The sequence below is a fragment of the Athene cunicularia genome, assembly GCF_003259725.1.
Source record: "Athene cunicularia isolate RWA chromosome 5 unlocalized genomic scaffold, athCun1 chr5_part2, whole genome shotgun sequence".
Classification (NCBI taxonomy): Eukaryota; Metazoa; Chordata; class Aves; order Strigiformes; family Strigidae; genus Athene; species Athene cunicularia.
The window spans coordinates 9,414,742-9,428,231 of NW_020799102.1; the positions used below are offsets into that span (position 1 = coordinate 9,414,742).

The following is a 13,490-nucleotide window of genomic DNA, read 5'->3' on the forward strand; positions in this document are numbered from 1 at the left end:
TGATAAGCCAAGAGTCCCTCTTCAAGCACTCGATATGGTCAGCTGTCTGCCAGCTCCAGCCCATGAACTGGGACTCAAAATGTTGGCCCTGAAGTCCAGAAACTCTAAGCCTGGAAAAGAAGACAGGTTTCTACATCACTTGAGCAGAGCCAAAGTCAGGGCAGCTTCCCTGTGAAACTGTCTGCAGTTCCTGCAACAAGATTTTCTTCCTTCTAATAAAGCCCTGTCTATCAAAATGAACATCAGAGGGAAGGCTCCTGACTTCAGTAAGAAGTTTTTTTCTAAGATGACATCCTAGTCTTTATTAAAATAACACAGAGCTGCTGTCTTGTGACACTCTGGCTTCCATCACATCAGTGAAGTGGCGAAAACAAACCTGAAGGAAATGTGCAATGCAGATGTGACAGCCTGAGTGCTCAGAGAGGGAACAAAACGAACCCACTCCACTTCAGAAAAATCAGATCAAGGGCTTGTCACATTTACTTTAGCTAGAAAAAAATCATAACCATCTGAAGGGCACGATTGTGATCCCAGCATAAGGTCCTTGAAACACCAGAGCTGCACCCAGCTGTGGCAGCAGAAATCTCTGCGCAGCTTCCATGCTCCTGACACAAGAGCATGGGGTTGCACATCCAGGTGAAGGATACAGCCTAGTTTTGTGGGGGTTTTTTTTAATACTAGTTTTGTGCCTCTCGGGGTCTTTGCACTTAACACTGCATGGCTGCTCTGATGCACAGACCTTTCTGCCCACACTTGCCCTGGTGCAAGGCAGCGGGGTGTCAGGCTGAATGGGACTGAGACTAAAGCTCCTTTCTACTCCCTGGGGTCACCAGACTGCTCCTTCCCTGCTTGGGGCCAAGCGCTACTCCTCGGTTTGCTGGGAGCAGGGACAGCCATTTCCAGTCCCCAGCATGAGGACAATGCCACGTCTGTGCCCAGGAGTCCTTCACAGGCTGTTATAAATAACATCATTTATTCCATTACAAGAACTCTGTGATTTTCTGACCCAAAGACCCTCAAAATGTGCTTGCCAGTCTAGACCCTCGCCATCCAGCAGACCTGAGTGACACTGGCTGCAGTGTGCTGAGCACACACACTAATGATCGGGGTAAATCCAAAAGACAGATGGGGATTGCTTCTGCTCCATACACCCCTCACCCTGGATCCTGTCTGTCCCCACTGGCTGGCCCAGGGAAGCCAAGGCATGCTAAGAACACTCATCATTACCCAACCCAAACATCCTCCAGGACCTGAAGGAATTCCCTGTACTCAGCTGGAATTTCGTGTTTTACCCACAAGGTCACTAACCAATTAGTGCTAACTTCTAATTATAAAAACCAAAGCCACAGGAGAGCCTCCGTTTTTGCCCATGGAGCAACAGCAATGAACAAAATAATCAGAACCACTCTGAAGAGAACAGAAGGATTATAAAACCCCAAGCCCATCTCCAGTGCATCCCTGCTCTAACAAAGATAGGATTTGTTTGGGCTTTTTAAAAAAATGACAAGAGTACAGCTGGTCTTTGGCTGGGTGAACCTGGTACCACTCTGGAGGGCTGGGCAAGGGGGATGCTCTGCTTGATGCCCCCCCTACAGCCCTGCAGAGATCCTCTGCACAGCATTTTAACTGAGCTCAAGTTTCTCCTGAGGACTCTTGGCAAGAGCTGGAAGCAATACAGCCAAACACCCCACTCCTCCTGCCCAGAAAGAAGGCTGCAGAGGTCACGGTGAGAAGGTGGCACTGGGCTTCAGCCCTCTCCTGTGCAGAGTGCTGTAGCAGAGCAGGTCAGGCTCCTCTCCCTACCCAGCGAGAGCCATGTCATTAGGTTCAGGGGTTTGTTGTTTCAAGAGGTTTGTAGTAGGAACACATTACAAATATTTATTAAAAACAACTCAATGTTGCAGTGGCAGTTGGTGCAGAGTTTATTTTGAACACCAAAGCCCAGACACAAGGTCGGTGTCTCCATCCCTGATTGCCAAAGCTGGGTGCACACAATCCCAAGCACCTAAGGGGCTTCTCTCAGGCAAAGCTAGGAGCAAAATACAACACCTAGGTGGTGTCCTAAGTAATTAATTCTTCCTCCAGGGAGAATTATGAGGAACATCAGCTGGACTGTATCAGTCACATCTCCCACGCCATTCCCAGGTGGTGGAGGCACAGAAGTGACCCTGAGGCATTGTGGCCCCTGCTCTCGGGGCAGGGGCCCAGCTGGGAACACGAACATCTCTGCTATGCTCCTGCTTGCACAGGGAAGCAGAAGTGCAAACACACCAGCAGCATTTAGGAAACCATTTTTAAAACCATGCTAGTCAGAACAGGACTTTTACCTCAATTGGTAACCCAGCACCTTCAAGGAAAGATTTAAAATACTAAAGACTAATGGGTAGAATTAAGTAATATTTTCCAGTGATCTCTGGTTTCTCTATCAACTTCTTGAAAGCCTGACTCACTGGAAGGATGCACCATTCCTGTCCCTCCAGACACATGCTCTTTCTTTTCCTCCTTACCTTATCGCTGTTTCTGTACTTGCTCCATTTCTTCAGCATCTTTAGCCACTTGTCAACACGTTCAATTTCCTGCTGTTTTTGCTGGTGCAAGGGGGAAGAAGACAAGACAAATTTAAGAAAATAGCCCCAAGAAAATACCTCCTGAAAACACAAAACTTCATGCTCTTTAAACTTCAGTGCAAAATTATTTTCCATCCTGCATTGAGGATGGAAATAATCCACAGGTGCTTGCAGGAACTGGTAATTTCAACCCGTGGCAATTAAAGCAGCACTGGTAAAAACGATGAGACACACAGGCTTAATAGAGAAACAGTTTCCAAGATTGAAGGTATCAGACTGTAGAAACAAGATGCAATTTGGTCCCAGTTAGCAGGATCCTAACAGAGGACATGCTCCCAGCTCAGGGGAGATGAGGATGGAGATGATGGTTACCTACAACCTCCACCACTTTCCCCCGCATATGCAAACCCCTTTTCAAGCTGCAGCTGCTGAGTATTGTGCCAAAGCAGAGGGAAAAGTCCAAAATTCCTTTAAAAGGTGCTATTTCAGTGCAGTGTGGAGTGGAGATGCCTGACCCAGCAAAATAAAAACTCCAACAGCTGGGCGTTGTGGAGTTCCCACCTCTGTGTGAGCAGCTGTGACCAGCGGGCGCTGGCTGTCTGCTTCAGTCTTGCTTGCACATTCATTTCCTCAAAAACTGTCCCCTCCCCAGCTAGTGTGATAAGGATCTGATACCCACGATGATAGAGCTGACAGCTCTCACCTTCTCCTCCAAGGCAGTGCGGTTTGGCAGCTCCTGCTCGCTGGAAAAACAATGGGTCACTGGTTACTCTTATGGGCAAGAAAGGGTGTGGAGGAATGTGGGGTGCTGCAGCTTGGGGACCACCTCGGGCACCGGAGGAGATACAGCTAGGGGTCTTTGTGCCTTTCCTATGGCTGTCCCCAACAAGGAAGAGGCAGAGAAAGCACCAGCCAAAACCCCACCACTGTACGGGAGCTGCTGGGGGATAATCAAGCTCTGGACACTGCTGGAAATCCTGGGCATAAAGCTCCTCTTCAATCCACACATGATGAGCAAAAGGGGTGTGGGGGGTGGGATTCTGGACAGCAATTTCTTCAAACCCCCCTCCTGCACACAAAACACCTATTATTATAACTCCTTGTTCAGATTTGGAATAAAAGTAGTTATTTTAATCATTCCCCCCAAGTACAGGGTGTGCATCTAACTCATCTGCACCTCTCTTAGGATGGGGATTTCCTAAGGGAACCGAGAACTATCAGATATCTTGTTTCGTCTCTTCGTACACCTCCTTGAATCATCAGGTGCAAATGCAAGAGCCTCTCCATTTGCAGCACAATGTGGGCCTCCACAGAGGCACAGGAGCACAAGCTTGCACCTTCTGATGTCAGGCTTGTGATGCAAAACCATTTCTGAGCCTTGCCTTGCAGCAGATTGAAAGCATCAGTGTTTGAACATGTGTAGTTGAGGGAGGAGGTACATCTAGTCCTTCCTCCTGCATTTGGGATTGATCAAGCCAAGCCACTGAGTGGCTCATAGGAAAGATGCTGGGTCTACCACGCTTGGTACAGACAGAGGGTCCACACAGACACATGGGTCAGAGAGGACAGGAGAGGGTAGGAGGACTTTGAGAAGTCGTGGCAGTCCAGTGAAGCTCCGACGGACTGGAAAAGGGGAAACATAACCCCCATTTTTAAGAAGGGAGGAAAAAAAAGAAGACCCAGGGAACTACAGGCCACTCAGTCTGGCAAGATCATGGAGCTAGAAACTGTGCTAGGGCACGTGGGAAGTAAGGAGGTGATTGGTGACAGCCAACATGGCTTCACCAAGGGCAAACTGCCTGACACATTTGGTGGCCTTCTGTGATGGGGTTACAGTGCTGGTGGATAAGGGAAGAGCAGCTGATGTCATCTACCTGGACTTGTGCAAAATCTTTGTTGGCATTGTGGACAGTGGGATTAAGTGCACCCTCAGCAAGTTTGCCAACAACACCAAGCTGTGTGGTGCAGTGACATGCTGGAGGGAAGGGCTGTGCCATCCAGAGGGACCTGGACAGGCTGGAGAGCTGGGACCGTGCAAACATCATGGAGTTCAACAAGGCCAAGTGCAAGGCCTGACCTGCACATGGGTCAGGGCAATCCCCAGCACAAATCCAGGCTAGGTGATGAGTGGCTGGTGAACAGCCCTGCAGAGGAGGACTTGGGGGTGTTAGTGGATGAAGAACTGAGCCAGTAATGTGCACTCACAGCCCATAACCGTGTCCTGGGCTGCATCAAGAGCAGTGTGGCCTACAGATTGAGGGAGGGGATTCTTCCCCTCTATTCTGCTCTCATGAGACCCCCCCTGCAGTGCTGGGTCCAGCTCTGGGGGCACCAACATCAGAAGGACATGGAACTGCTTGAGTGGGGCCAGAGGAGGCCACAAAAATAATTAGCGGGATGGAGCACACCCCTGTGAAGAGAGGCTGAGAGAGTTGGGAGGGTTCAGCCTGGAGAAGGCTCCAGGAAGACCTTATAGTGGGCCTATGGGCAACATAGGGAGGGATTCTTTATCAGGGAGTGTTATGAGCGGAAACAGTTTTAAACTTGAAAGAGGGCAGATTTAGATTAAATAATAGGAAGAAATTCTTCCCTGTGAGGGTGGTGAGGCCCTGGCACAGGCTTCCCAGAGAAGCTGTGGCTGCCCCCTCCCTGGAAGGGTTCAAGGCCAGGTTGGACGGGGCTGTGGGCAACCTGGGCTGGTGGAAGGTGTCCCTGCCCATGGCAGGGGGGTTGGAATTGGGTGATCTTTAAGGTCCCTTCCAACCCAAACCATTCTATGATTCTATGACTTACTGCAGGAATCCAAACCGATCTGTAACTTTATACAGCGTGAAATCAGCATCTTCCCATGGGTCAATCTGAGCTCCTTCCTGCCTGCCCTGAAAGAAGAAAGGACACCTGTGAGCCAGCCCCAGCACTGGGAGTGCCCCAGTGCCCACACCCCGCCCCCAGTGCCCACATCTCTCCTTCCCTCCCCACACACTAGAAGGCATAGAGCCAGGAGACCAGAATCTGCTCTAGAGGGACAAATATAATGCAGGCAAGAGAAAAATGCACAAGTTCAGCCTATCCAGCATCCCTGGTGTACATCTGCTATGAGCTGGGAAGGGCTGGCTGTACATTAGAGAAACCAGTGCTATCTGGTGTAAGACATGCTGGTATTGAGAGAGCATTAGAAGCCCAGGACCTTTTGGTATCTGTGCTGAGCATACATGGGATCCACAAGAAATTCTGGGGATGTGGTGAGAGAGGATGTGCAGGTAGAAGCAGGTAGGGAGAGCTGGCACAAAGCCTGATGGCATGATCGTTACTGGGGAGATGCCTGCAGTGAGGCAAAAACTTCTTATGTGAAGCATTCCTAATCTATTAAATAGCTTCAAGCCTTAGCTGGCATGTCAGGGAGAAACACAAGGTCGGTACCTTCTCATACTTGGCAATGATCTCCTCTTTTTCCTGGGCTATTAAAGTATCTATATCTTTCTTAAAAAAAAAAAAAAAAAAAAAAGTGAGGAAAATGAGATAAGTAAATGTATAGACAGCATGGGAAATATTTTAGAAAAGTGCTAATAGAAAAAACCCTGGCTGACAACTTTAGCTTCCAGCTGTACCCCATAGCTAAAATCAGGCTGAGGTTGAAAAGCCCCTGTACAAAGGGTGTATGGAGCTTGACTGCATGCAACAGGACTGCCAGCTCCTCGCTCTCTGCATGGGGACACGACTGAATTTGAGCAAGAGGAAGTCTTGTCTGCTGGAAGCCAAGACACCGTGCTTTTGCTGTTAGGCCCACGCAGACCTGTACGAAAGACATGGTGCTTTTAAACCGAGACATCAAACCAGACGCAGAGCCCTCGCAACGCACAGGTCACGCGCCAGCTGGGCACCGCACAGCACAGCACAGCGGTCGTGGGGATGACAGCAAACTACCGTGCTCCTGCCCTCAGCCGTGGAGGTGAAGTTGTAAAATGATCAAAGGCAGATTGGACATCAAAGGAGAAACTGAAAGGAGGTATTTTTGTCTAGTGAAGCGTGCACACAAGAAGTGGCGTCTGTATTATTATCTCCTATACATACTCCCTGAAAGAAAAACAGCACAGCAGCAAGACGACCACAGAGTCTCCATCTACTCTGAGATGGTCCAGTCTTGGTCTAAACAAGACCCAGTATAGCTCCCTGATGTCTGCCCACGGCTCTGATCCATCCCACACACATACGTGCGAGCAGGGTAACTTTCCATGCCAAATGTGACTTGAGTGTTGTGTTGTATGAGCTCAAGGGAGCACCCTGCCTGTCGAGCCACAGCTAGTTTCTGTCTCTTCACCTAAGAAAAAGGTTGATCTAACACACCGAGGAGTAAACACAGGCAGACAAAATCCCCAGGGAACCACAGTCCACAGGCAGAGGAAAGATCTACCAAGTCCTCCCCCCCTGAAACTCTATGGAGCCACAATCAGCCCAGCTCAGGCCGCACATCAGCTACAGCACCACCTAAAGCCAGGCTGCCACAAGCCATGTCACCCGAATCCTCAGGCCACGGGAGCGATGCTGCTGTAGCGCAGTGCCAGCCGTGGCAGTCCTTGGGCACCAAGGACTGCAGTGGGGACAGGCAGCCAAGGGGGATGGCCTCATCTCCAGCCCACCGACCACATCCCCGAGTGCTCTGTACAATCTCCAGCCAGACCCAGAGCTATACATCCTCCCAGTATCTTTCCCTTGCTCCCCTTCCCCAGTGCTTTTCTTTTGAAGTTTTTTTGAAAGCTTTTTAAAGTAAAGTTTTTCCCCATGCTTCTGCTATGAATTATAAACCCTACTCAGTGCAGACAGGATAAGCACTGGGAAGTCATGATGTGTTATCACCTATGTGGCTCTGTCTTTCAGAGCCCTGCTGACTCGCCACAGGTCCCAGATACATGCTACGCATTTCAAGAACAGCAAGGTAAAATAGTTTTAGTCCACAGTTGCAAGTGGCTTAGCATTTCAAAAGTTTTTGAACACTTAAGAGTATAAAGTCTCTTAGAATAGCTTGTTATAGAGGCAGATTGCATTTTGCCTGCTCTAAGGAGGTTTTGCCTGCTATAAAAAGATTCAGCAGCATTGGGAAAAAACTGTTAAGAGGCACCACAGCCTTAAAATATATTCCCTACTGCCACATTACAAATGATCCAGAGATTTACCCAGAAGCTGAAAGCTAAACAGCTTCAATAATACAGTCCAGAGGTTTCGTGTAGGGCTTCAAAGGAGCTCCCTGGAGCATCTGGGATCTAGCAGAACACACTTGAAAGCCTCCCACAAGAAATTACAAAATTTTGAAAAACCTTTTGAAAATAAACAAGAGCAGGTTGACTCCTGTGTTGGGTCTAAAGCTGGAAAGTAAATCCAGCGTTGCTGTGCTCTGGTCCTTTCCCAAAGCGCTGGTGACCACCTACTTGCAGAGAAGAGCTGCATTGCAACCCACAGATAAAATACTGTTCAATAGCTGCTCAAAACAAGTTTCCTCCAAGTTGCCATTGCAGCTCTCTAATGGGCACCAGGAGCCATCCTGGCCTCCCTTCAGGAGGCACCTGAAGGGTTCATGTTGTAGGACATGCTGCCCCAGGTTCTGAGTGAAGCAGCAGTGCTTGACACTGGACAAGCCTAGGCAGCCAAAGGCGTTACACTTGGGATGATCTGATGAATGTGGTTTTTCACTGAGGGGAAAAAAAAAATAACAATAAAAACAACCGGGGGAGATACGATGGGCAAAAGCAAAAACGCACTGCAAGGCTCAGTCCATTTCTCTGCACCTTCAGACACCCATAAGCCGTTATGTGTCTCATCCTACCAACTCCTTACTGCAACCTGCTCACTGCCACCATGTCTTTCAGACACAGCTGGAGACAGCCAGGAGATCCATCTTTCCCTAACTCTTCATTTCAAAACCAGCCATCGCTCCCAGTTGCCAGCGGTGTGATAGAACTATTAACCCACATGCAATAATCAGGCCTACCAGGGCAGCTCTTCTGTGACATCAGCCAAAGGCACAGGAATTTCACTGCTTTACACTCCTCTATACAGACACTGGAAAACAGCAAACTCCAAATTCATGGCAGGAATGGGTATATCTTTCCCCCTTATTGACTCCACAATAAAAACAGAGCAAGAATATAAATATTAAAGTGTATTTTGTTCTTTTACTTTTCCAAGCTGCAGCTCGTACTTCAAATGTTCCCATGAATTTTGCTCAATACATTTTAATTGTAGTTTCATTCTTCAAAGTAGCAAGGTCTGAGTATCTGTCTCATGGAGTCATCTAACATATCTGCATCTTCTCCTTCTCACATCTTTCTTCTGCAAAGTTTAACTCAAAGACAAATTCACTCCCCTACTTCTGACATTGGTTTTTGGTTGTTATGGGGCTAAAGAATTCAAATTAGGTCCTTTACATGCTGCTAAAAATACAAATATTCTACAGGCTGGAGGGAAAAAATAAACTGTATGTCAAATTAAATGGGAAATTTTTCAAGAAATTTACAAAGTGGAAGTTATTCTGAATGTTTCTGACCACACTCTGTAATAGAATAACCAAAGGAAGAGTGATTTGGTACATGTGAGGGTTTGCACAGCAGAAGACAGCAGTTAGACCACATATATTTTGGCATCTGCCTCTGTGAAAGCCTCTCTGCAGCCACAAAGGCCAGGCTGGTGCAAAGGAGCCAGCGTTGCATCTCATACCTGGAATGTGCACATTTGTTTCCTCTTTCTACTGTAACAGTGCAAAAGTCCAAATTTAGGAAAAAACTTGAAAGCAGAGAAAATGGTTAATGGCAGTGGGAGGGATGGAGATGGCAAGTGGCTGTGCTGGCCTCAGCGTCTGACCACAATATTGCTGCTTTTTGGAGTACGAAGGCAATGCTGCACTTCACTACCTGATATTCAAAGTTCTCTGGGGAGGGAACAGTATAGCTTAGCTCTGCAACAGCCCCTGTTGACTACAGATATCCAACATGGATATTTTTATTACTTAATTCTGTGCATACTCGAACTCCAGAGTAGTTTGACACCATGAAGTTATGCTTGAGGGAAATGACACCTTGTGTATATGAAAACTTCTGAGACATTTATTTTCTGGAGAGTTTGATGAAATACATAATTCTGCCCTGATACAAATAAGCCACCTATAAATAGGTGCAGCCCGTACCTGCCGCACTTCTCCATATACCTATATAAGACTGAAGACTTCCTTTTTCTTCTAATACACCACTTAAATACTTTCTCAAGCCTATCACACAATTTTCTCCTGTGAGTACTGTATTTTCCCAGCAAATAGGGGTTTTCTTCCATGACAAACACACAAGCTGAAGCAGCCATGAACAGGAATGGTAAGAGATGTGAACAACGCAAGAATGGTATTAGATAAATTTACTAGGACATAAGCAATAGAAAGCCCCAAGCCATGTACACTTAAATTCAACTGGGAAACAAGGTTACCAAATAGTTCCTTTTAAAAAGAATGAGTTGAAAATGTCACAATCTGTCATCTCACACTAAAACTTGCAGTCGACAATTTAAGGAAGTAAAAATTAATCCCCGCAACAGTAAGCCTAAAGATGCTTAATGAAAATGCATGTTACTGCCTACCTGCATTGGACACTATCTAGCCATCAGCAAACCTGAAATAAAATATCCAAATTTTGGATGAGGACAACTTTCCTGAAATTAATTCACCAGCTGGGATCTCAAGTATTGGCAGCAGAAAGAAGGTGTCTGCATCACAAATCCAAGACGATGCAAGAATTGTTATCCATAAATCAGATTTACAGTTATAACCCTCCCTCAGAAGCCCTGTACCTTTCCAGTACGATCTGCCGAGCTCCTGCTGCCTGGCACGGAGTGGTACCAGGCAACCATCCTGCATGTTGCAACCCTGCTCGCTGCCCAGAAGAGGAACTGAGCATTTCCCACGGCTCAGCGGCAGTGCTGCTCACGCCACGGCCTGGGGACACACACACACACACGCATCCCCTGTCACCCCCAACCATGACGTGACGTCTCCCACTCGCTCCCTCAGAAGAAGGCAGAGGCACTGACACCTCTCTCCACAGAGGGCACTTGCCAATGCCACAGCTACAGCCCTCGGCTCACCACCAGGTCCTCCTCTCCCCACTGCTCAATCTATACGAAACAAGGACAAACCTTCATTAAACTCCACCAGTACACGAGACCTCCATGCAGAATTTAATACATCAAAAATGCAAATGGATGTGGTCTAAGAACTGGAGCCGAGACATCAAAGGCTTAGCTGATGGGTCCTGCAGTGGGTTGCAGGTGGTTGCACATCAGCATGTCTTGAGATGCCCTCCTAGAAATTCACTACAACTGGGATTCCAGATCTGACTCCTCCAAGCCCTCCTTGCAAAGTGGTTTTGCTGCTGGGACCTTGGCCAGAAAGTGGTTTCCCAGCCTTTGAATGGAGCAGCTGTGGTGATGCTACCAAGCAACCCATATGAGCCAAAGTGGCTAAATTTTCAGTCTCTTCAAGTCCTTTCTGCCTCCTTACAAGGAAAATAGCAAAGTTTTACATTATTCTATGCTGGTTTTACAAAGGTTTTACACTGTCAGGGTGCACTAGCATCAGATTGTATTGCTCAAATTCACCATTTTGCTTCAAGGTGAACTGTAGATCCAGTGCCACTTGGCAGAAGGGCTTCTGAAAAATAAATATATCAGTAAAAATCTATTCTTTTTAGAAAGCACAGCATAGCATCATGTTCTCAGACTTGGGCTGCATTGAGGATACTCTGGAACCCAATTTTAAAACATTTTATGCTGTCAAAAAGTATCTACTCAAGCCACTTGAGATTATAGGCTCTACGTTTTGGATGTTTCTCTGTTCCTGCTGCTTCCACCAGTTAGAACAAATTAAAGGCAAGCATGATGCAGGCGTACAATCAAATATAGTTGAGTTACAGAATCTTAAGTTACTTCCCCGAAGCAGTCATCTCAGCCACCTGCTCCCCTCCTCAGCATGCTCCATCTCCAGGGCAAAAGTTGTAAAATTTGCATTTTTGCTTCAGCAACATCTCACAGCACTGTACATTTCTCCCATCCAGCTGCACCCAAGCCCATGGAAATGTGTATGATTTTTTTTCTGCATGCCACTGCAAGCAGAAGGTCACTGACAAAGGAGGAATAAGTTTAGGTGAAGGTGTGTTGGAGTCCTGAATGTGCCCAATTAACTACTAATAGAGACTGCTGTTCAGAAAAAAGAAAAAAAAAAAAAAGGCAAATTTTGACACACCATACTTAAACACTACGCTGGCCTCTATCAGACTGAAACTACTGCTGTGGAATAAAGCAAAAAAGGTACGTACTTACTACAACCACATCTACCACTGCTGAAACTCAACAAGTCGCTGTTCCTGTTTCACATTCTATTTTAAAAGCACATCTTAACACAGTGTTTTATACCTTTAGCTGTCTAAGGCATAAACCTGCGATTTTTCCTTTAGGGTACAGGCTTAAAGGAAATGCTTATGCATCTATGCAAGTGGAAATGCTTATACAACATCTGCTAAGAGGTGAGATCCTTGCATGAGGCGCACCTGCAGCCCTCACCACTTCCCAGCAAAGCACTGCTCTCACTTGTAAAGCTACCACTGGTTGTAACAGTGACTTGTGCGCTTGCACGCCCTGGAATAAAGCTGGCCACGCTCTGCTTACAAAGCAGCTAAAGCAAGCTGCAAAAAGTTGAATAAATCCTATCAGGGATATTTTAAGTGCATGAAACAGGTACCTTGACATGCTTCAAACCATGCAGGCTATCAGCTCGCAGCAAACTCCCCATCCTGGTTTCCTGGTATAATCTGGGGGGCCAAGCTGATATCAGAGGCTATTCTCCCCTGTGTTTAAAGCCTTTCAAAAGCAAAGTTGCAGGGTTACACCATGTACCTACCCAGCACCGGCAAAAAAAGCGTGGCTTTGCATCTGCTTCGAAGGCATCGCCGCGGCCCGAGGAAACCTGCAAGCCTCCACAACATGCAGAAGGAGCTGCAGGCTGCGGCAGGCGGGTGCCAGCACGCAGGGCTGCGCGGCCGGGAGGGGACAACCTGCCGGAGGAAGTGATGGCCACGTGCCGGGGCTTCTGCTGTGCCAGACCTGTCTCTCCACGCGGAAGTCAAGCTGCTCCCGAGGTCTGGGTACAAGACCGGCCAGCGTCCCCATCTCCAGCAGCACAGCTGCACAATGATTTTTCACTAGAAACCCAAATTTCAATCCCCAAATGGACAACACGCCCAATGCACTTGCATTGAGGACTTCTGCTGATCCCCATCCACAGCTCCTCATTAACAAACCCAGACTGCAAACACCCTGATCAGGCACCAGCTTCAAAACAACACGTCACCGGACAGCACATCACCAATTTTAGCCCAAATCCGGCACTCACAACCCTGCTACCACAAAGGAAACCAGGCTTGCACTCGCAAAGTGAATTATGACTTCAGGAATGAAATTACTATCAAGCAGGATGAACCCAGATACAGGAGATCCTGTTTTTTTTTTTTTTTTTTTTTTTTTTTTTAAGGAGCACTAAGCCAGCTGAATTGCAAGATTTGTGTTTTAACTATCTTAGGTTCCTTGAAAATGACTGCCCATAGATCATTTATACGATCACAGATGTGTTACAGAAAATTCAAACAAGCTCCTGTCCCAGTAAACGCATATTACAACTGAAACTGCACTGGATAAAAACATGCTCACCTCCCTTAGCAGAGGTGCTGGGAACACCCAAGTGAGAACCTCCACTGCAATTCACTTTGATGCCACCAGCAACGTCCCAACAAGCCGAAGCATCCAGCAGTATCACAGATGATATCTTGTCGATTTATTACATGTGTACCCACAGAACGTGACAGCTCTCAGAGCGATTCTCATCTGCTCTGAAGCCAG

The 13,490-nt window shown here is 47.2% G+C and overlaps 1 protein-coding gene across 1 annotated transcript in view; it reads right to left on the reverse strand.

The window, feature by feature from the left end:
* Positions 1–13,490, reverse strand: part of LOC113481147 (USP6 N-terminal-like protein) — a 68,753-nt gene that overhangs the window by 21,110 nt on the left and 34,153 nt on the right. The window contains exons 4-7 of the mRNA XM_026850503.1: positions 5,988–6,050; positions 5,361–5,446; positions 3,271–3,310; positions 2,508–2,588 (exon numbers count right to left, since the gene is read on the reverse strand). Coding sequence (XP_026706304.1) covers positions 2,508–2,588; positions 3,271–3,310; positions 5,361–5,446; positions 5,988–6,050 — 270 coding nt within the window. The remainder of the gene's footprint in view (positions 1–2,507; positions 2,589–3,270; positions 3,311–5,360; positions 5,447–5,987; positions 6,051–13,490) is intronic.